The 17,182-nt window shown below is 41.7% G+C and overlaps 1 protein-coding gene across 3 annotated transcripts in view; it reads left to right on the top strand.

The window, feature by feature from the left end:
• Positions 1-16,850, top strand: part of ALG14 (ALG14 UDP-N-acetylglucosaminyltransferase subunit) — a 102,598-nt gene extending 85,748 nt beyond the window's left edge. For 2 of the 3 annotated variants that reach the window (XM_068540378.1, XM_068540376.1), the window contains one exon: positions 16,407-16,850. In XM_068540378.1, coding sequence (XP_068396479.1) covers positions 16,407-16,637 — 231 coding nt within the window. In that variant the 3' untranslated portion in view covers positions 16,638-16,850. The remainder of the gene's footprint in view (positions 1-16,406) is intronic. The other variant, XM_068540377.1, reaches the window with a different exon arrangement.
• Positions 16,851-17,182: the final 332 nt, after the last annotated feature.

Here is a 17,182-nt window from a genome sequence, read left to right as displayed (position 1 = left end):
TATCTCCCTGTTCCCTTATCCTGCTTTATATTATATAAACGTATACCTATTATTTTTTGTCTTCCCACTGGAATGTAAACTTTGTGAGGGCAGGGACCTTTGTTCACTAGTAGATCCCTAATACCCAGAAAGTATCTGGCATATTATCTTTGCTCAGTACCTATTTCTTGAACAAATGAATCCATGAATGAGAAAACTGAGACATAGAATGGACTGCTCACATTGCTGTTAAGCAGACCGCCCAGATCTGTGTGATTGCAAAGCCTTGGCCCATAAGCACCATGTTGCTTGGCTCCTTGATGGATTATGTGAGTGCAGCAGGAGCAAGAATATTCTGGCTGACTGGGAGTAATCAGTGTTGCAGTGTTGGTATAAGGAACTTATCAATTGGGCAAGATCCTACAGGGCCAAAGTTTACTGTTCTTTATTTGATTACATTATATGATTATGTGATTTAAAAGAAAAATATATATTTGGTTATTCAGATGACCCAAATATATTTTTTGTATATATTTGGTCTTCATCCACAGTTCCTGACTCACAGCTCCTAAAACCCTTGGAATTTCCTAAGTGATGAGAGCAATAAAGGTGCCTGTTAAGTTAATGAGGTGACTTTTGGAAAGGACCCAAGAATGGGGGCTGGTTGCCAGTGGAGCCAACTGTGTCATTAAAGGGTTGGAACTTCAGTCCCACCCGCAGTCTCTACCTCTGGGGAGGGGAGAGGATCTGGAGGTTGAATCAGTCACCAATGGCCAATAGTTTAATCAATCATGACTATGTCATGAAGCCACCGTAAAAACCCAAGAGGACGGTGTTGGGAGAGCTTCCAGGTTGGTGAACGAACATGTGGAGATGTAGGGAGAATGGCACACTCTGAGAGGGCATGGAAACTCCACACCCTTGCCCCATACCTTACCCTATGCATCTCTTTATCTGGCTGTTGGTTTGTATTTTTTAATATCCTTGGTAATAAATCAGTAAACTAGTGAGTAAATGGGCTTTCCTGAGTTCTGTGAGCCATTCTAGCGTATTAATTGATCTCAAGGAGTGAGTCGTGGGAACCTCTGATTTATAGCCAGAAGTACAGGTAGCAGCCAGGGCTTGTGACAGGCATCTGAAGGGGGAGGGCAGTCTTTGGGACTGAGCCATTAACCTGTGGAATCTGATTCTATATCCAGGTAGGTAGTGTCAGAATTGAGTTAAATTGTAGGACAGCCAGCTGGTGTCCAGAGCATTGTTTGTTGTGAGGCAGCCTACGCGCGTGCACACGCATACACACATTAGAATTGGGTCCAGTTGTTATCAAATGAAATGCAAGTAACTGATATTCGAGGAGCCAGCAATAAATTCAGTGTCTTTACAACATAAGCCATTAGCCTAGATACAAACAATTTATAACTTTACTTACCTTTTTGATATGATTTAAAAGAAGATGAAAGCTATGCCTGGGTAAAGAGACGTAGGGAACGGGCTAGGTGGACCGTGACATGTTCAAGCGGTGAAGCAGCTGATGCCTGTGGAGCGACATGGAAGGAAGGAGTGGTATACTTGGAAAAGCAGACCTCCAAATGCTATATACACAGTGATGACAGCTCTGAAAATTCTGTGTGTTAGCAATAGAATTGTAAGAGACCTTGAAGTTCATAAATAGTTGGTGATTCCAGTGTTTAGGGCTTTATTTGGTTATTTCATGTTGGTCTTGATATTTAGATGTTCCTGTTGAACTGTTACTACTCAGACGATTAAATACACATAAAAAAGAAGAAATACAGTGTACCGTAATGTGAGCCAAGCGAACACGTCATCCCATCTGCTCTGCGTCCTGTTCCTTCCTGCTGTCCACCTCCTCTGAGCGCTGACATTCAGTGCTGCCTTTCTTCAGGCTGCACCCCCAGCCTTCCTGTCCTCTGATGATATCCTCTACATGTTATAGACCACCTGCCTTCCAACTGCGTTTTCTTCCTCACTCTCTTGATTACTCACAGATGCTTCTCTATCCAGTTTTCTACGGCTTTTATCCCACTGCTCTTGCCCTCCTCCTCTCTTGGATGAGGACTTTCGAGTATCCTTTCCCTACGCCAAAACACTCACCCTGGGTGCTTTCTGCTGCTTGGTCCTCATCCTTGTTTCACTCTGCCTCTTCCTGTGCTCACCGTGCAGCGCTCTGAGCCCTGCTTGAGGAAATCCTGCGACGGTTCTGACGTGACCTGTTCCTTCTCTAACTCTGCATCTGCTGCTCTCAAAGCCTTTGTTGTTTTCCATACCAGTCAGGTTCTTGGTAACGAACCATAAAAATCCACTCTGGCTGACTGAAACAGAAAAAGAATTTAGGGAAAGATTATTGAGAGCTCTCAGAGTTACTGGGAAAGCTAACGAAATAGGATTAGTAAACATGGAGGGACAAGGTGGGAGCTGAGCAGCTAGAACCACAGCCAAAATTCCATGGCCTGAGAGCTGGTTTGGAGGAACACTGCTGCCACCACTGCTGGATAGTGAACAGTGTAGCTGGCCCCACTGGTACTGGATGCCAGACTCTGCCAGTGGCACCTTTGCCACCAGAACAGATTCTCCTCTGGCCTTGCTTCTCTGCACCACCAGCTCCTGATCACACCTAGGCAGAAACATCTGGCCAAGTCACGGCCCATCCACTGGCTGCAGAGGGAACACAGAAAGGAGTATCTCACTTGTGAGATGGGCTCTGCCTGCTGTCACAACTCATACAGTGGGAAGTCACTCAGTTTCCAGACAGGAACAAAAAAAAAAACAAAAGGCCACATGGCCCATCCCCAATTCAGGACAGTTGTTTTATTAAACTTTCTACAACTTCCTTAAGCCCTTGAAGCTGTTTCTTCTAACTTCTCACTCAGCAAGAACTCTGGAACATAGTTCAATGCAAAAGTAAAACCTTAAGGGTCACAGATTTATATACAAAAATGTTCATAACAGCATGATTTAGAATAGCAAAAAAAAGGAGTCAGCCTGGATTTCCAACAATGAAGGAATAGTTAGATGAATTATGAGATATCCATAGGATTAAATATATGCAGTCATTAAAAATCATGAATTTAAAAAATTTTCCACAACACACAAAAATATAACTAAACAAAACTTCAAAAAAAAACTACAATATTTATATATAAGCTCTCAGATTATATATATGCATACATGAACATATTTTATAGTGAAATATAAATGTGTATATGAAGATAATACACCAAAATGTTAACAGATTGATGAAATTAGAAGGATCAGTATCTTCTTTTTGCTTTTCCTCACTTTTCACATTGAGCTGGAAAGTTATAAATATTGAAAGAAAAATCTGTTGAGGGCAAACTTCCTGTGCCACCATTTTTATCCTTTGTCATGTTCTCAGAAGGTACAATTTTTCCCAAACCAATCTCAAACTAAATACTCTGAATTCTTACTCTTTTCTCCTGGTGTTGAAAGAACTCACTTTTTTTCTATATAATCAGTTCCTCCCTCACCACCAGTTCGTTCCCGCAGTCTTTATGTTCACGTATAGATCATTTGTTCCATTCTGTAAGCCTTTCCCCAGCCCTGCTTAGCTCACCCAGCTCCTATCTGATCTTTCCCTCCCTCATGCTCATCTTCCCCTCCCCGTATTTTAGCTCAGTGATTCACGGAAGTAGGCATCTCTGGGGTTTCCATTACGCTTCTCTTACCCAAATCTGAAGATTTTGTCTCTGTCGGCTAAGGCAAGTGACTTTGTGGTTTTCTTATTTTCTAAAATAAGAAGGATGCATTTTTGGGCTTCCCTGGTGGCGCAGTGGTCAAGAATCCGCCTGCCAAAGCAGGGGGCATGGGTTCGAGCCCTGGTCCAGGAAGATCCCACATGCTGCAGAGCAGCTAAGCCCGTGTGCCACAACTACTGAGCCTGTGCTCTAGAGCCCACGAGCCACAACTACTGAGCCCGTGTGCCACAATGACTGAAGCTCGCACGCCTAGAGCCTGTGCTCTGCAACAAGAGAAGCTACTGCAATGAGAAGCCCGCGCACCACAACGAAGCATAGCCCCTGCTCGCCGCAACTAGAGAAAGCCCGCACGCGGCAACGAAGACCCAACACAGCCAAAATAAGTAAATAAATAAAAGTTTTAAAAAGAAGAGGGGGGACCTTCAAAATAGCAGAGGAATAAGATGAGGAGATCACCTTCCTCCCCATAAATACATCAGAAATACATCTAAATGTGGAACAAATCCTACAGAACACCTAGTGAACGCTGGCAGAAGACCTCAGACTTCCCAAAAGGCAAGAAAATCCCCACGTACCTGGGTAGGGCAAAAGAAAAAAGAAAAAATAGAGACAAAAGAATAAGGACGGGACCTGTGCCTCTGAGAGGGAGCTGTGAAGGAGGAAAGGTTTCCACACACTAGGAAGCCCCTTCACTGGTGGAGACGGGGGGTGTTGGAGGGGGGGGAGAAGCTTCAGAGCCACGGAGGAGAGTTCATCAACAGGGGTGCGGAGGGCAAAGCGGAGAGATTCCCGTACAGAGGATCGGTGCTGATCAACACTCACCAGCCCGAGAGGCTTGTCTGCTCACCTGCCGGGGCAGGCGGGGACTAGGAGCTGAGGCTCGGGCTTCGGAGGTCAGATCCCAGGGAGAGGACTGGGGTTGGTGGCGTGAACACAGCCTGAAGGGGGCTAGTGCGCTACAGCTAGCCAGGAGGGAGTCCGGGAAAAAGTCTGGACCTGCCTAAGAGGCAAGAGACCAGTGTTCCAGGCCGCGCGAGGAGAGGGGATTCAGAGCACCTCCTAAACAAGCTCCAAAGATGGGCGTGAGCCGCGGCTCTCAGCACAGACACCAGAGATGGGCATGAGATGCTAATGCTGCTGCTGCAGCCACCAAGAATCCTGTGTGCAAGCACAGGTCACTATCCACAACCCCCTGCCCCCCACCCCCGCCAGGAGCCTGTGCAGCCTGCCTCTGCCAGGGTCCCGTGATTCAGGGACAACTTCCCCGGGAGGACACACGGCACGCCTCAGGCTGTTGCAACGTCATGCTGATCTCTGCTGCCGCAGGCTTGCCCCGCATTCCAATTATAACTACCATACCCCTACCTCCCCCCGGCGTGAGTGAGCCAGAGCACCCTAATCAGCCGCTCCTTTAACCCCGTCCTGTTTGGATGGGAACAGAAGCCTGAGGGCAACCTACATGCAGAGGTGGGGCCAAAACCAAAGCTGAACCCCAGGAGCTGTGCGAACAAAGAAGAGAAAGGAGAATCTGTCCGTGCAGCCTCAGGAGCAGTGGATTAAATCCCCACAATCAACTTGAGGTACCCTGCATCTGTGGAATACCTGAATAGACAATGAAGCAACCCAAAATTGAGGCGGTGGACTTTGGGAGCAGCTATAGACTTGGGGTTTGCTGTCTGCAACTGACTTGTTTCTGACTTTTATGTTTATCTTAGTATAGTTTTTAGCGCTTGTTATCATTGGTGGATTTGTTTATGGGTTTGGTTTCTCTCTTCTTTTTTTTTAAATGTTTTTTACCTTTTTCATTTTAATAATTTTTTTATCTTTTTATTTTAATTATTTTATTAAAAAAAATTTTTTTTTCTTTCTTTTCTTCTGAGCTGTGTGGCTGAGAGGGTCTTGGTGCTCCAGCCTGTTGTCAGGCCTGAGCCTCTGAAGTGGGAGAGCTGAGTTCAGGACATTAGACCACCAGAGACTTCCCGGCCCCATGTAATATCAATCGGCAAGAGCCCTCCTAGAGATCTCTGTCTCAATGCTCAGACCCAGCTGCACTCAACAACAAGCAAGCTCCAGTGCTGGACACCCCATGCCAAACAACTAGCAAGACAGGAACACAACCCCACCCATTAGCAGAGAGGCTGCCTAAAATCATACTAAGGTCACAGACACCCCAAAACACACCACTGGACGCAGCCCTGCCCACCAGAAAGACAAGATCTAGCCCCACGCACCAGAACACAGGCACCAGTCCCCTCCACCCGGAAGCCTACACAAGCCACTGAACCAACCTTACCCACTTGGGGCAGACACCAAAAACAATGGGAACTACAGACCTGCAGCCTGCGAAAAGGAGACCCCAAACACAGTAAGTTAGGCAAAATGGGAAGACAGAGAAATATGTAGTAGATGAAGGAGCAAGGTAAAAACCCACCAGACCAAACAAATGAAGAGGAAGTAGACAGTCTACCTGAAAAACAATTCAGAGGAATGATAGTAAAAATATCCAAAATCTTGGAAACAGAATGGAGAAAATACAAGAAACGTTTAACGAGGACCTAGAAGAACTAAAGAGTAAACAAACAATGATGAGCAACACAATAAATGAAATTTAAAATTCCCTAGAAGGAATCAATACCAGAATAACTGAAACAGAAGAACGGGTAAGTGACTTGGAAGAGAAAACAATGTAAATAACTACTGCAGAGCAGAATAAAGAAAAAGGAATGAAAAGAATTGAGGACAGTCTCAGAGATCTCTGAGACAACATTAAACACACCAACATTCGCATTATAGGGGTCCCAGAAGGAGAAGAGAGAGAGAAAGGACCCGAGAAAATATTTGAAGAGATTATAGTCGAAAACTTCCCTAACATAGGAAAGGAAATAGCCACCCAAGTCCAGGAAGCACAGAGAGTACCATACAGGATACACCCAAGGAGAAACATGCGGAGAAATACAGTAATCAAATTGGCAAAAATTGGGCTTCCCTGGTGGCGCAGTGGTTGAGAATCTGCCTGCCAATGCAGGGGACACGGGTTCGAGCCCTGGTCTGGGAAGATCCCACATGCCGCAGAGCAATTAGGCCCGTGAGCCACAACTACTGAGCCTGCGCGTCTGGAGCCTGTGCTCCGCAACAAGAGAGGCCGCGATAGTGAGAGGCCCGCGCATCGCAATGCAGAGTGGCCCCCACTTGCCGCAACTAGAGAAAGCACTTGCACAGAAACAAAGACCCAACACAGCCAATAATAATAATAATAAATAAAATCAATTAATTAATTAAAAAAAAATTGGCAAAAATTAAAGACAAAGAAAAATTATTGAAACAGCAAGAGAAAAGTGACAAATAACATACAAGGGAACTCCCATAAGGTTAACAGCTGATTTCTCAGCAGAAACTCTACAAGCCAGAAGGGAGTGGCATGACATATTTAAAGTGATGAAAGGGAAGAACCTACAACCAAGATTACTCTACCCGGCAAGGATCTCATTCAGATTTGATGGAGAAATGAAAAGCTTTACAGACAAGCAAAAGCTAAGAGAATTCATCACCACCAAAACAGCTCTATAACAAAGGCTGCAGGAACTTCTCTAAGTGGGAAGCATAAGAGAAGAAAAGGACCTACAAAAACAAACGCAAAACAATTAAGAAAATGGTAATAGGAACATACATATCGATAATTACCTTAAACGTGAATGGATTAAATGCTCCAACGAAAAGACACAGGCTCACTGAAAGGATACAAAAACAAGACCCATATATATGCTGTCTACAAGAGACCTACTTCAGACCTAGGGACACATACAGACTGAAAGTGAGGGGATGGAAAAGGATATTCCATGCAAATGGAAATCAAAAGAAAGCTGGAGTAGCAATACTCGTATCAGATAAAATAGACTTTAAAATAAAGAATGTTACAAGAGACAAGGACACTACATAATGATCAAGGGATCAATCCAAGAAGAAGATATAACAATTGTAAATATTTATGCACCCAACATAGGAGCACCTCAATACATAAGGCAAATGCTAACAGCCATAAAAGGGGAAATCGACAGTAACACAATCATAGTACGGGACTTTAACACCCCACTTTCACCAATGGACAGATCATCCAAAATGAAAATAAATAAGGAACACAAGCTTTAAATGACACATTAAACAAGATATACTTAATTGATATTTATAGGACATTCTATCCAAAAACAACAGAATACACTTTCTTCTCAAGTGCTCATGAAACATTCTCCAGGATAGATCACAATCAAGCCTTGGTAAATTTAAGAACATTTAAATCGTATCAAGTATCTTTTCCGACCACAACACTATGAGACTAGATATCAATTACAGGAAAAAAAACTGTAAAAAATAACAAACACATGGAGGCTAAACAATATGCTACTAAATAACCAAGAGATCACTGAAGAAATCAAAGAGGAAATAAAAATATACCTAGAAACAAATGACAGTGAAAACACAACAACCCAAAACCTATGGGATGGAGCAAAAGCAGTTTTAAGAGGCAAGTTTATAGCAGTAGAGTCCTACCTCAAGAAACAAGAAAAATCTCAAACAACCTAGCCTTACACCTAAAGAAGTTAGAGAAAGAAGAACAAAAAAACGCCAAAGTTAGCAGAAGGAAAGAAATCATAAAGATCAGATCAGAAATAAAAGAAAAAGAAATGAAGGAATAGCAAAGGTCAATAAAACTAAAAGCTGGTTCTTTGAGAAGATAAACAAAATTGATACACCACTAGCCAGAGTCATCAAGAAAAAAGGGAGAAGACTCAAATCAACAGAATTAGAAATGAAAAAGGAGAAGTAACAACTGACCCTGCAGAAATACAACAGATCATGAGGGAGTACTACAAGCCACTATATGCCAATAAAATGGACACCCTGGAAGAAATGGACAAATCCTTAGAAAAGCACAACTTTCCAAGCCTGAACCAGGGAGAAATAGAAAATATAAAGAGACCAATCACAAGCACTGAAATTGAAACTGTGATTAACAATCTTCCAACAAACAGAAGTCCAGGACCAGATGGCTTCACAGGTGAATTCTGTGAAACATTTAGAGAAGCGCTAACACCTATCCTTCTCAAACTCTTCAAAAATATAGCAGAGGGAGGAATACTCCCAAACTCATTCTATGAGACCACCATCTCCCTGATACCAAAACCAGACAAAGATGTCACAAAAAAAGAAAACTACAGGCCAATATCACTGATGAACATAGATGCAAAATTCCTCAACAAAATACTAGCAAACAGAATCCAACAGCACATTAAAAGGAGCATACACCATGATCAAGTGGGGTTTATCCCAGGAATGCAAGGATTCTTCAATATATGCAAATCAATCAATGTGATACACCATATTAACAAATTGAAGGATAAAAACCATATGATCATCTCAATAGATGCAGAAAAAGCTTTCAATAAAATTCAACACCCATTTATGATAAAAACTCTCCAGAAAGTAGTCATAGAGGGAACTTACCCCAACATAATAAAGGCTATATATGACAAACCCACAGCCAACATCATTCTCAATGGTGAAAAACTGAAACCATTTTATCTAAGATCAGGAGCAAGACAAGGTTGCCCACTCTCACTGCTGTTATCCAACATAGTTTTGGAAGTTTTATCCACAGCAGTCAGAGAAGTAAAAGAAATAAAAGGAATCCAAATCAGAAAAGAAGAAGTAAAACTGTCACTGTTTGCAGATGACATGATACTATACACAGAGAATCCTAAAGATGCTACCAGAAGACTACTAGAGCTAATCAATGAATTTGGTAGAGTAGCAGGATACAAAACTAATGCACAGAAATCTCTTGCATTCCTATACATTTTTGATGAAGAATCTGAAAGACAAATTAAGGAAGCACTCTCATTGACCACTGCAACAAAAAGAATAAAATACCTAGGAATAAACCTACCTAAGGAGACAAAAGACCTGTAAGCAGAAAACTATAAGACACTGATGAAAGAAATTAAAGATGATACAAACAGATGGAGAGATATACCATGTTCTTGAATTGGAAGAATCAACATTGTGTAAATGACTATACTACCCAAAGCAATCTACAAGTTCAGTGCAATCCCTATCAAACTACCAATGGCATTTTTTACAGAACTAGAACAAAAAATTTCACAGTTTGTATGGAAACACAAAAGACCCCAAATGGCCAAAGCAATCTTGAGAAAGAAAAACGGGGCTGGAGGAATCACACTTCCTGACTTCAGATTGTACTACAGTAATCAAGACAGTATGGTACTGGCACAAAAACAGAAATATAGATTAATGGAACAGGATAGAAAGCCCAGAGATAAACTCACGCACATATGGTCACCTTATATTTGATAAAGGAGGCAAAAATATACACTGGAGACAAGACAGCCTCTTCAATAAGTGGTGCTGGAAAAACTGGACAGCTACATGTAAAAGAATGAAATTAGAACACTCCCTAACACCATACACAAAAATAAACTCAAAATGGATTATAGACCTAAATGTAAGGCCAGACACTATAAAACTCTTAGAGGAAAACATAGGAAGAACACTCTTTGTCATAAATCACAGCAAGATCCTTTTTGACTCATCTCCTAGAGAAATGGAAATAAAAGCAAAAATAAACAAGTAGGACCTAATGAAACTTAAAAGCTTTTGCACAGCAAAGGAAAACATAAACAAGAAGAAAAGACAACCCTTAGAATGGGGGAAAATATTTGCAAACAAAGCAACTGACAAAGGATTAATCTCCAAAATATACAAGCAGCTCATGCAGCTCAATATCAAAAAAACAAACAACCCAATCCAAAAATGGGCAGAAGATCTAAATAGACATTTCTTCAAAGAAGATATACAGATTGCCAATGAACACATGAAAGGATGGTCAACATCACTAATCATTAGAGAAATGCAAATCAAAACTACAATGATGTATCACCTCACACTGGTGAGAATGACCATCATCAAAAAATCTACAAGCAATAAATGCTGGAGAGGGTGTGGAGAAAAGGGAAGCCTCTTGCACTGTTGGTGGGAATGTAAATTGGTACAGCCACTATGGAGAACAGTATGGAGGTTCCTTAAAAAACTAAAAATAGGGCTTCCCTGGTGGCGCAGTGGTTGGGAGTCCGCCTGCCAATGCAGGGGACGCGGGTTCGAGCCCTGGTCTGGGAGGATCCCGCATGCCGCGGAGCAACTGGGTCCGTGAGCCACAACTACTGAGCCTGCGCGTCTGGAGCCTGTGCTCCGCAACAAGAGAGGCCGCGATGGTGAGAGGCCCGCGCACCGCGATGAAGAGTGGCCCCCGCTTGCCGCAGCTAGAGAAAGCCCTCGCACAGAAACGAAGACCCAACACAGCCATAAATAAATAAATAAATAAATAAATAAATAAATAAATAAAAAAAAAAACAAAACTAAAAATAGAACTACCATATGACCCAGCAATCCCACTACTGGGCATATACCCTGAGAAAACCATAATTCAAAAAGAGTCATGTACCACAGTGTTCATTGCAGCACTATTTACTATAGCCAGGACATGGAAGCAACCTAGGTGTCCATTGACAGATGAATGGATAAAGAAGATGTGGCACATATATACAATGGAATATTACTCAGCCATAAAGGGAAACGAAATTGAGTTATTTGTAGTGAGGTGGATGTACCTAGAGTCTGTCATACAGAGTGAAGTAAGTCAGAAAGAGAAAAACAAATACCGTATGCTAACACATATGTATGGAATCTTGAAAAAAAAAAAAAAAGGTTCTGATGAACCTAGGGGCAGGACAGGAACGACACAGACATAGAGAATGGACGTGAGGACATGGGGAGGGGGAAGGGTAAGCTGGGATGAATTGAGCGAGTAGCATTGACATATATACACTACCAAATGTAAAATAGATAGCTAGTGGGAAGCAGCTGCATAGCACAGGGAGATCAGCTCGGTGCTTTGTGACCAGCCAGAGGGGTGGGCTAGGGAGGGTGGGAGGGAGATGCAAAAGGGATGGGATATGGGGATATATGTGTACGTATAGCTGTTTCACTTTGTTATACAGCAGAAACTAACACAACATTGTAAAGCAATTGCACTCCAATAAAGATGTTAAAAAAATAAATTAGTAAATAAAGGGTATCAATAAAATACAAACAAAGAAAAAAAAGAAGGGTGCATTATTAAGCACCTTACCTGTAAGGCTTCTTTTTAAGCCTTACAACCGAGCTCTTCTTCCTGTGTCTCCTGACTAGTCCTACATCTCAGTGTTTACTCCCTTCCTCATCTCCCCTTTTACCTGTCTACATAGTGGAACCAATATCCTATATATGGAAGTGTTGGTTTTGACAGAACCTGTGACCTCCATAGAGACTGTCTTCCCAAGCCAGCTCAGCTTTGACAATGGGCTCTAGTTCTCCAGCTTCTTCCATGGCCCTGGAAGCTCAGTAAAACCTTGCCTGCAGCTGTGTTCCTCAGTTCGTTAGCTCTCTCCAGCCTCCTCCTCCACCAGCAAGAGGCTGGTGTCCAAAAGTCTGGTTTTCAGGCCAGTGCCTCAGAGTTGGACTCCGCTTTTCTGTCCAGTCTCTTTAGATTACAGACTAGTTGGACTCTCCATCTGGCTTTCAATCTCACCTTCATATGCTTGGATCACCCTCAACTTTATGGTCTCTGACTTTCAAACCAACCCAGGACCCCAAAGGTCTTGGCCCGTATTCTGTGTATGGGGTTCCTACTAGGCTAAGAGTTACGTTCAGACTACCCTAGTTAAATATGTCTTTTCATGCATGCCGATGTCATGTCTCAGCCAACAGGACTTGACCTGTGGTGACCCAAATCTACAGAACAACAATCCTCTTGTAACTTTTCTTGATCCTTGATCTGGCTCATCTATCCTCATGACTTCATGTTTATTTTAGCCCTGACCTCCTTCAGTTTTCTAGACACATAATTTATATTATCTTTAGTACATCTCTTGGATTTCCTGCTCTCAGAGAAGTTTATTGATTTGTTAATTCATCCAACAGGCACGTATGAACACCTACCGGTTGGCACTGCAGACAGTCGGAGCTTAGTCAGGGAGTTAGACAAAATAAAGGGCTGTGTCAGTTAGGATGCTTTTTATTGCTAATGACAGAAGTCCTGATTCAAACTGGCTTAAGCAAAAATGGAATATATTCCCTCACATACCTGGCAAGTCTAGGGGTAGATCTGGTTTCCTCAGGCACAGCTGGATTCATGGATCTTAAATGCTATCTTTGGGACCTGGCCTGTCTTCATCTCTCAGCTCTGCTCTCTTCTGCTTTGCGATGGCTTCATTCTCAAGCTCTCCACATGGTGGCAAGATAGATGTTAACATTGCCAGGCCCACATTCTCCTAGGTGCCAGTACAACAGAAAAGGTACTGCTCTCTCAGTAGCCCCAACAAATGTCCCACTACGTCTTGTGGTTTCTCACTGGATTATATGCTCTTCCCTGAACAGATGACTTTGGCCAGGGAAATTTGATGATCTAACTGGTCAGACTGGAGTCATATGTCCTCTCCTTATAGTTGAGTGTGGAGTCAACTCTATTCAAACATTTAAGTTGAGAGCAAGGGATACAGTGGTTCCCCTGAGGAAAAGGCGATGGATCTGAGATAGTAAAAAATTTTTAAGTTGCCAGTCACAGCCATTATGTTCATGATAAATGTGTATGATAGAGCTTACAAACAGGCTCAAGTCTGGCAAAGCGAACGTTTGACTTCATATATGATAGGCAAAGGATTCCCTCCTCCCTTATCCTTCAATCCTTTTCCTTCCTTCCTTTCAGCAGAATTTAGTGAGTGCCTATTTTGTTCCAGGTGCAAAACATAGATGGTCCTAGAAATTGACCCTGCTCATAAGGAGCTTACAAAGTAATGAGGTAGAGAGTTAGTAAGAGCAGTGTACCCACGTTTACTGAGAACTTATGTTTTAAGAAATAGAAATATGAAGAGTATTTCTGTGTTTTTTATAAAATTAAAAAGACAACTTAACCATTATATTATTTAAAGTCTTTACCCAGGCTATCTCAGTAAATTCTAGTTTGTTTAGTGCTTGGAATAAGTCTCTCTGGTATGCTCCATTTATTCCATAATCCCCAATTTTTAAATTTTTGCCCAGGCTACTGTAAAACTCAGAGTTAAAACCTGTGCTTAATTAAAAGAAGCTTTCCTTTGCCTAAGTTTTCCTTAAGATTTTTTTTTTTTTTTTATACTTGGTTTAGGGTTTTGTGATTTTATTGTTTCTGGGACTTTTGTAGTAAGGTACCTCAAAATAGAGATACAACAGAGATAAACAAAATACCTTTAATTTCCACTTTTACCTTTTGCCTCTGATCTATGGCAGGTTATTAAAGCATCTCCCACCAGTGCCCAGTCACTTCCGCTCCTGTATCCAGACATCTCTATTAATGTATTCACAGCTTGTGTATAGCGGGCCGACCAGACTCTGAAAGGAACACATGTGGATATGTACATTTTTTTTAAAGGCAACAAACATGAAAATATTTTTGTGACATTCAAGATCCAACATGCGACCTTTATATTATTTTGTTCTGTACTACGGAAAAAAAAAATTGAGAAAAGCGACACAGATAATCCAAGGATTAGGGAATACATGAACACCGTGGTTCTCAACTGGAGAGTTGGCAATGCCTGGAGACATTCTTGATCTTCCTGGCTACCGGAATCTTGTGGGTAGAGGCCGGGGATGCTGCTGAACATTCTACGATGCACAGGACTGGCCCCACGAGGAAAAATAATCTGGTCCAAAATGTCAATAGTGCCATTATTAGAGAAACCTTGCATTAATAGGATTTTTAGAATTCTAAACCCTGAAAGGATTCAGAACAATCTTGTAACTTAGGCTTCAGACAAAACTAGAAACAAATGAGACTCAAAGAATTATCAAATCCTGGAGCTAACGGAAAGGTCATCTAGTCTGGACTAGACGTGTGATCAGGCAGCTGGCCCAATCTCTCTGGGCCTCAGATTCCTATTCTGCAAAAAGGGATATGAAAGCTTGCCTCAAATGATTGCTCTGAGGATTAACTGAAAGAATACATGTGAAATGTTCAGTGAAGTACCTGACCACGATGTGTTGTTAATAAATAGTGGTAGTGAGAGCTGAGGTGGTAATTACGATTACCATCGTCCAAGGTCACAGAGCTAGTACACAGCTTGTTTAACCCCGTTCTCCTGACTCCCTGTCCCATTTTTTCTTTCTTTTATGCTCCATTGAGGGTCTATGAAGAAAGGTTATAGGGGCAACTTAGTGGGGATTAAAGAGCACTGGCCTGGAGAGCAGCTTAGTAGCTGGTACTTCAGGAGAAAGTCTGAACAAAAGTTCTTCATAAAAGACAGGCAGGGGGTTTAACTCATAGGTGGGAGCTAAGGAAGACTAAAAAGGATTGGTTCCTACCTGAAACAGGCTACTCTCTCTGATCCCAAAGCTCTGTGAATGGTGTTCCAGGTGGTCCTGCCTCCAGGAAGGGTGGGGCTTAGTTCACATGACCTTTACCGAACCGTTATATCCCTCACCTTGTCTCACAGCCCCAACAGACATCTGTTGGGGAAGGTCCCTGCAATGCTGGGATGGTTAGACAGTATTTCTGGGGACCCTTTCATCTCTAAGATTCTCTGATGTCTGTTAAGTTTTGTGGGCCTTGTGCTGGAGCGATCATGTGACATTGTAGGTAATACCCAGTAGGCGTGTGTAGACGACCACAGATCTCCTGTTTTATGATTTGTGGGGTAAAAAATGCTTTATTAGATTGTACTAATTCAGTCAGCATGAGCATATGATTGAGATGTTGTGCAAAATGCTTTTTCTCCTCTGAAAATAATAGTAAATTATCTTACCAACAATTCTGTGTAATAGCTTTCCCCTCATTTTCTTAAAAAAACTTATAAAAATTCTTTGCAGTTACTCTATGAGTTAAATTTTTATTTCTCTTATTAGGTTCACCAACTAAATTGTTTTTAATCAGTGGCTTTCTATAAAAATTCGCCGAAGTCAAAAGCATTAAAACTCTCTGGATCACAAGTGTGGATTAAATTCTCTTGAGGGAAAATCTCATTCATTTAGTAACCTTCTCTCGAATATCCCATGCGTTGGATTGAACTCCTACAGTGATTCTACCTCCAACAAAAATATTCTACATAATTAGTCATTTAAAGACATTTTCTCCTGTATCTTAACATGTCAGTCCTCCAACTATTAATTAGATTACTTTAAAAAAGCAACACGAACAAGTCAGTATATGAGAAAACTGTGAATCACAACTGATTTTATCTGTTTTCCATATGTTTGTGTGACATTCAAGATCCACAAAGCAGTCAGAGAAGAGCAACACGCACCCATCCCGTGGGTGCTGGCTGAGCACCAGGCACTGTGTGCACACGTCCTGTAGCACAGGACAGGCCACCCAGGTGCAGAGAAGTGAACCGCTTTGTCCCAGCTCACACAGTTGGTAAGCAGGAGAGCCGACAACACAGCCCCACCTGGCTTCTAACTGCACGAGTTTGCTACAGACCGGATCTTAACAAGGAATCGCTCAAGACTTAGAATAATAAAAAAATCCTCCCTAATATTGGACTGTTTTTAGTTTAAAATTAGAGCAGTATTCTGTGTTTTTATTTGACCTTCAACTTTTTTTTTTTTTTCAAGGTGTTATGTAACGGACCAGGAACATGTGTTCCTATCTGTATATCTGCCCTTCTCCTTGGGATACTAGGAATAAAGAAAGTGATCATTGTCTACGTTGAAAGCATCTGCCGAGTGGAACATTTATCCCTGTCCGGAAAGATTCTGTTTCACCTCTCCGATTACTTCATTGTTCAGTGGCCGACTCTTAAGGAGAAATATCCCAAATCTGTCTACCTCGGGCGAATTGTTTGATGAATGACATCTTACTTCTTTAGAATTTTGCAGTCAACAATATTTACTATAAATGGGGAACAAAAAACTGCATGTTTATTGTAAAAGCTTTTGAGAATCCTGAGAATTATTGGTGGTCAAGAGTAAAGAAATGTATAAGTAACCCAGTGAGGAAACTGAGGTTGCTTTTATAAAACAAACATTAATAAACCATTAAGTGTTTATGCCTCTGTGCTCCAAATTTCTGTTCTATATAAAGGTGTTTACCACTACCTGCAAGTTATCTTCTGACTTGTTTTACTAATATTTTACTAATATTTTCTAGAACTAAATATAGAATTTGTATGATTAGCCACATTTCCTGTTCTACAGCTTTTTTTTTTTTTTTTTTACAGTATTCTGCATTATAGAAAGAAAAAGAAAAATATTTTAGTTTTTGTTCAGACACAACAGGCTTTATTTCCTGTATGGAAGCAGAGAGGTCCCTAGTGAATCCTTTCAGCCTAAAGGAAGCAGTTATATTAAATTGGCTTCATGACAATTTGCACTCCACAGGCTTCCAGAAC

Source organism: Eschrichtius robustus, chromosome 3 (assembly GCF_028021215.1).
Source record: "Eschrichtius robustus isolate mEscRob2 chromosome 3, mEscRob2.pri, whole genome shotgun sequence".
NCBI lineage: Eukaryota > Metazoa > Chordata > Mammalia > Artiodactyla > Eschrichtiidae > Eschrichtius > Eschrichtius robustus.
Note: the sequence above shows the minus strand (reverse complement) of the source record. Positions and strands in the feature narration are given on the sequence as shown.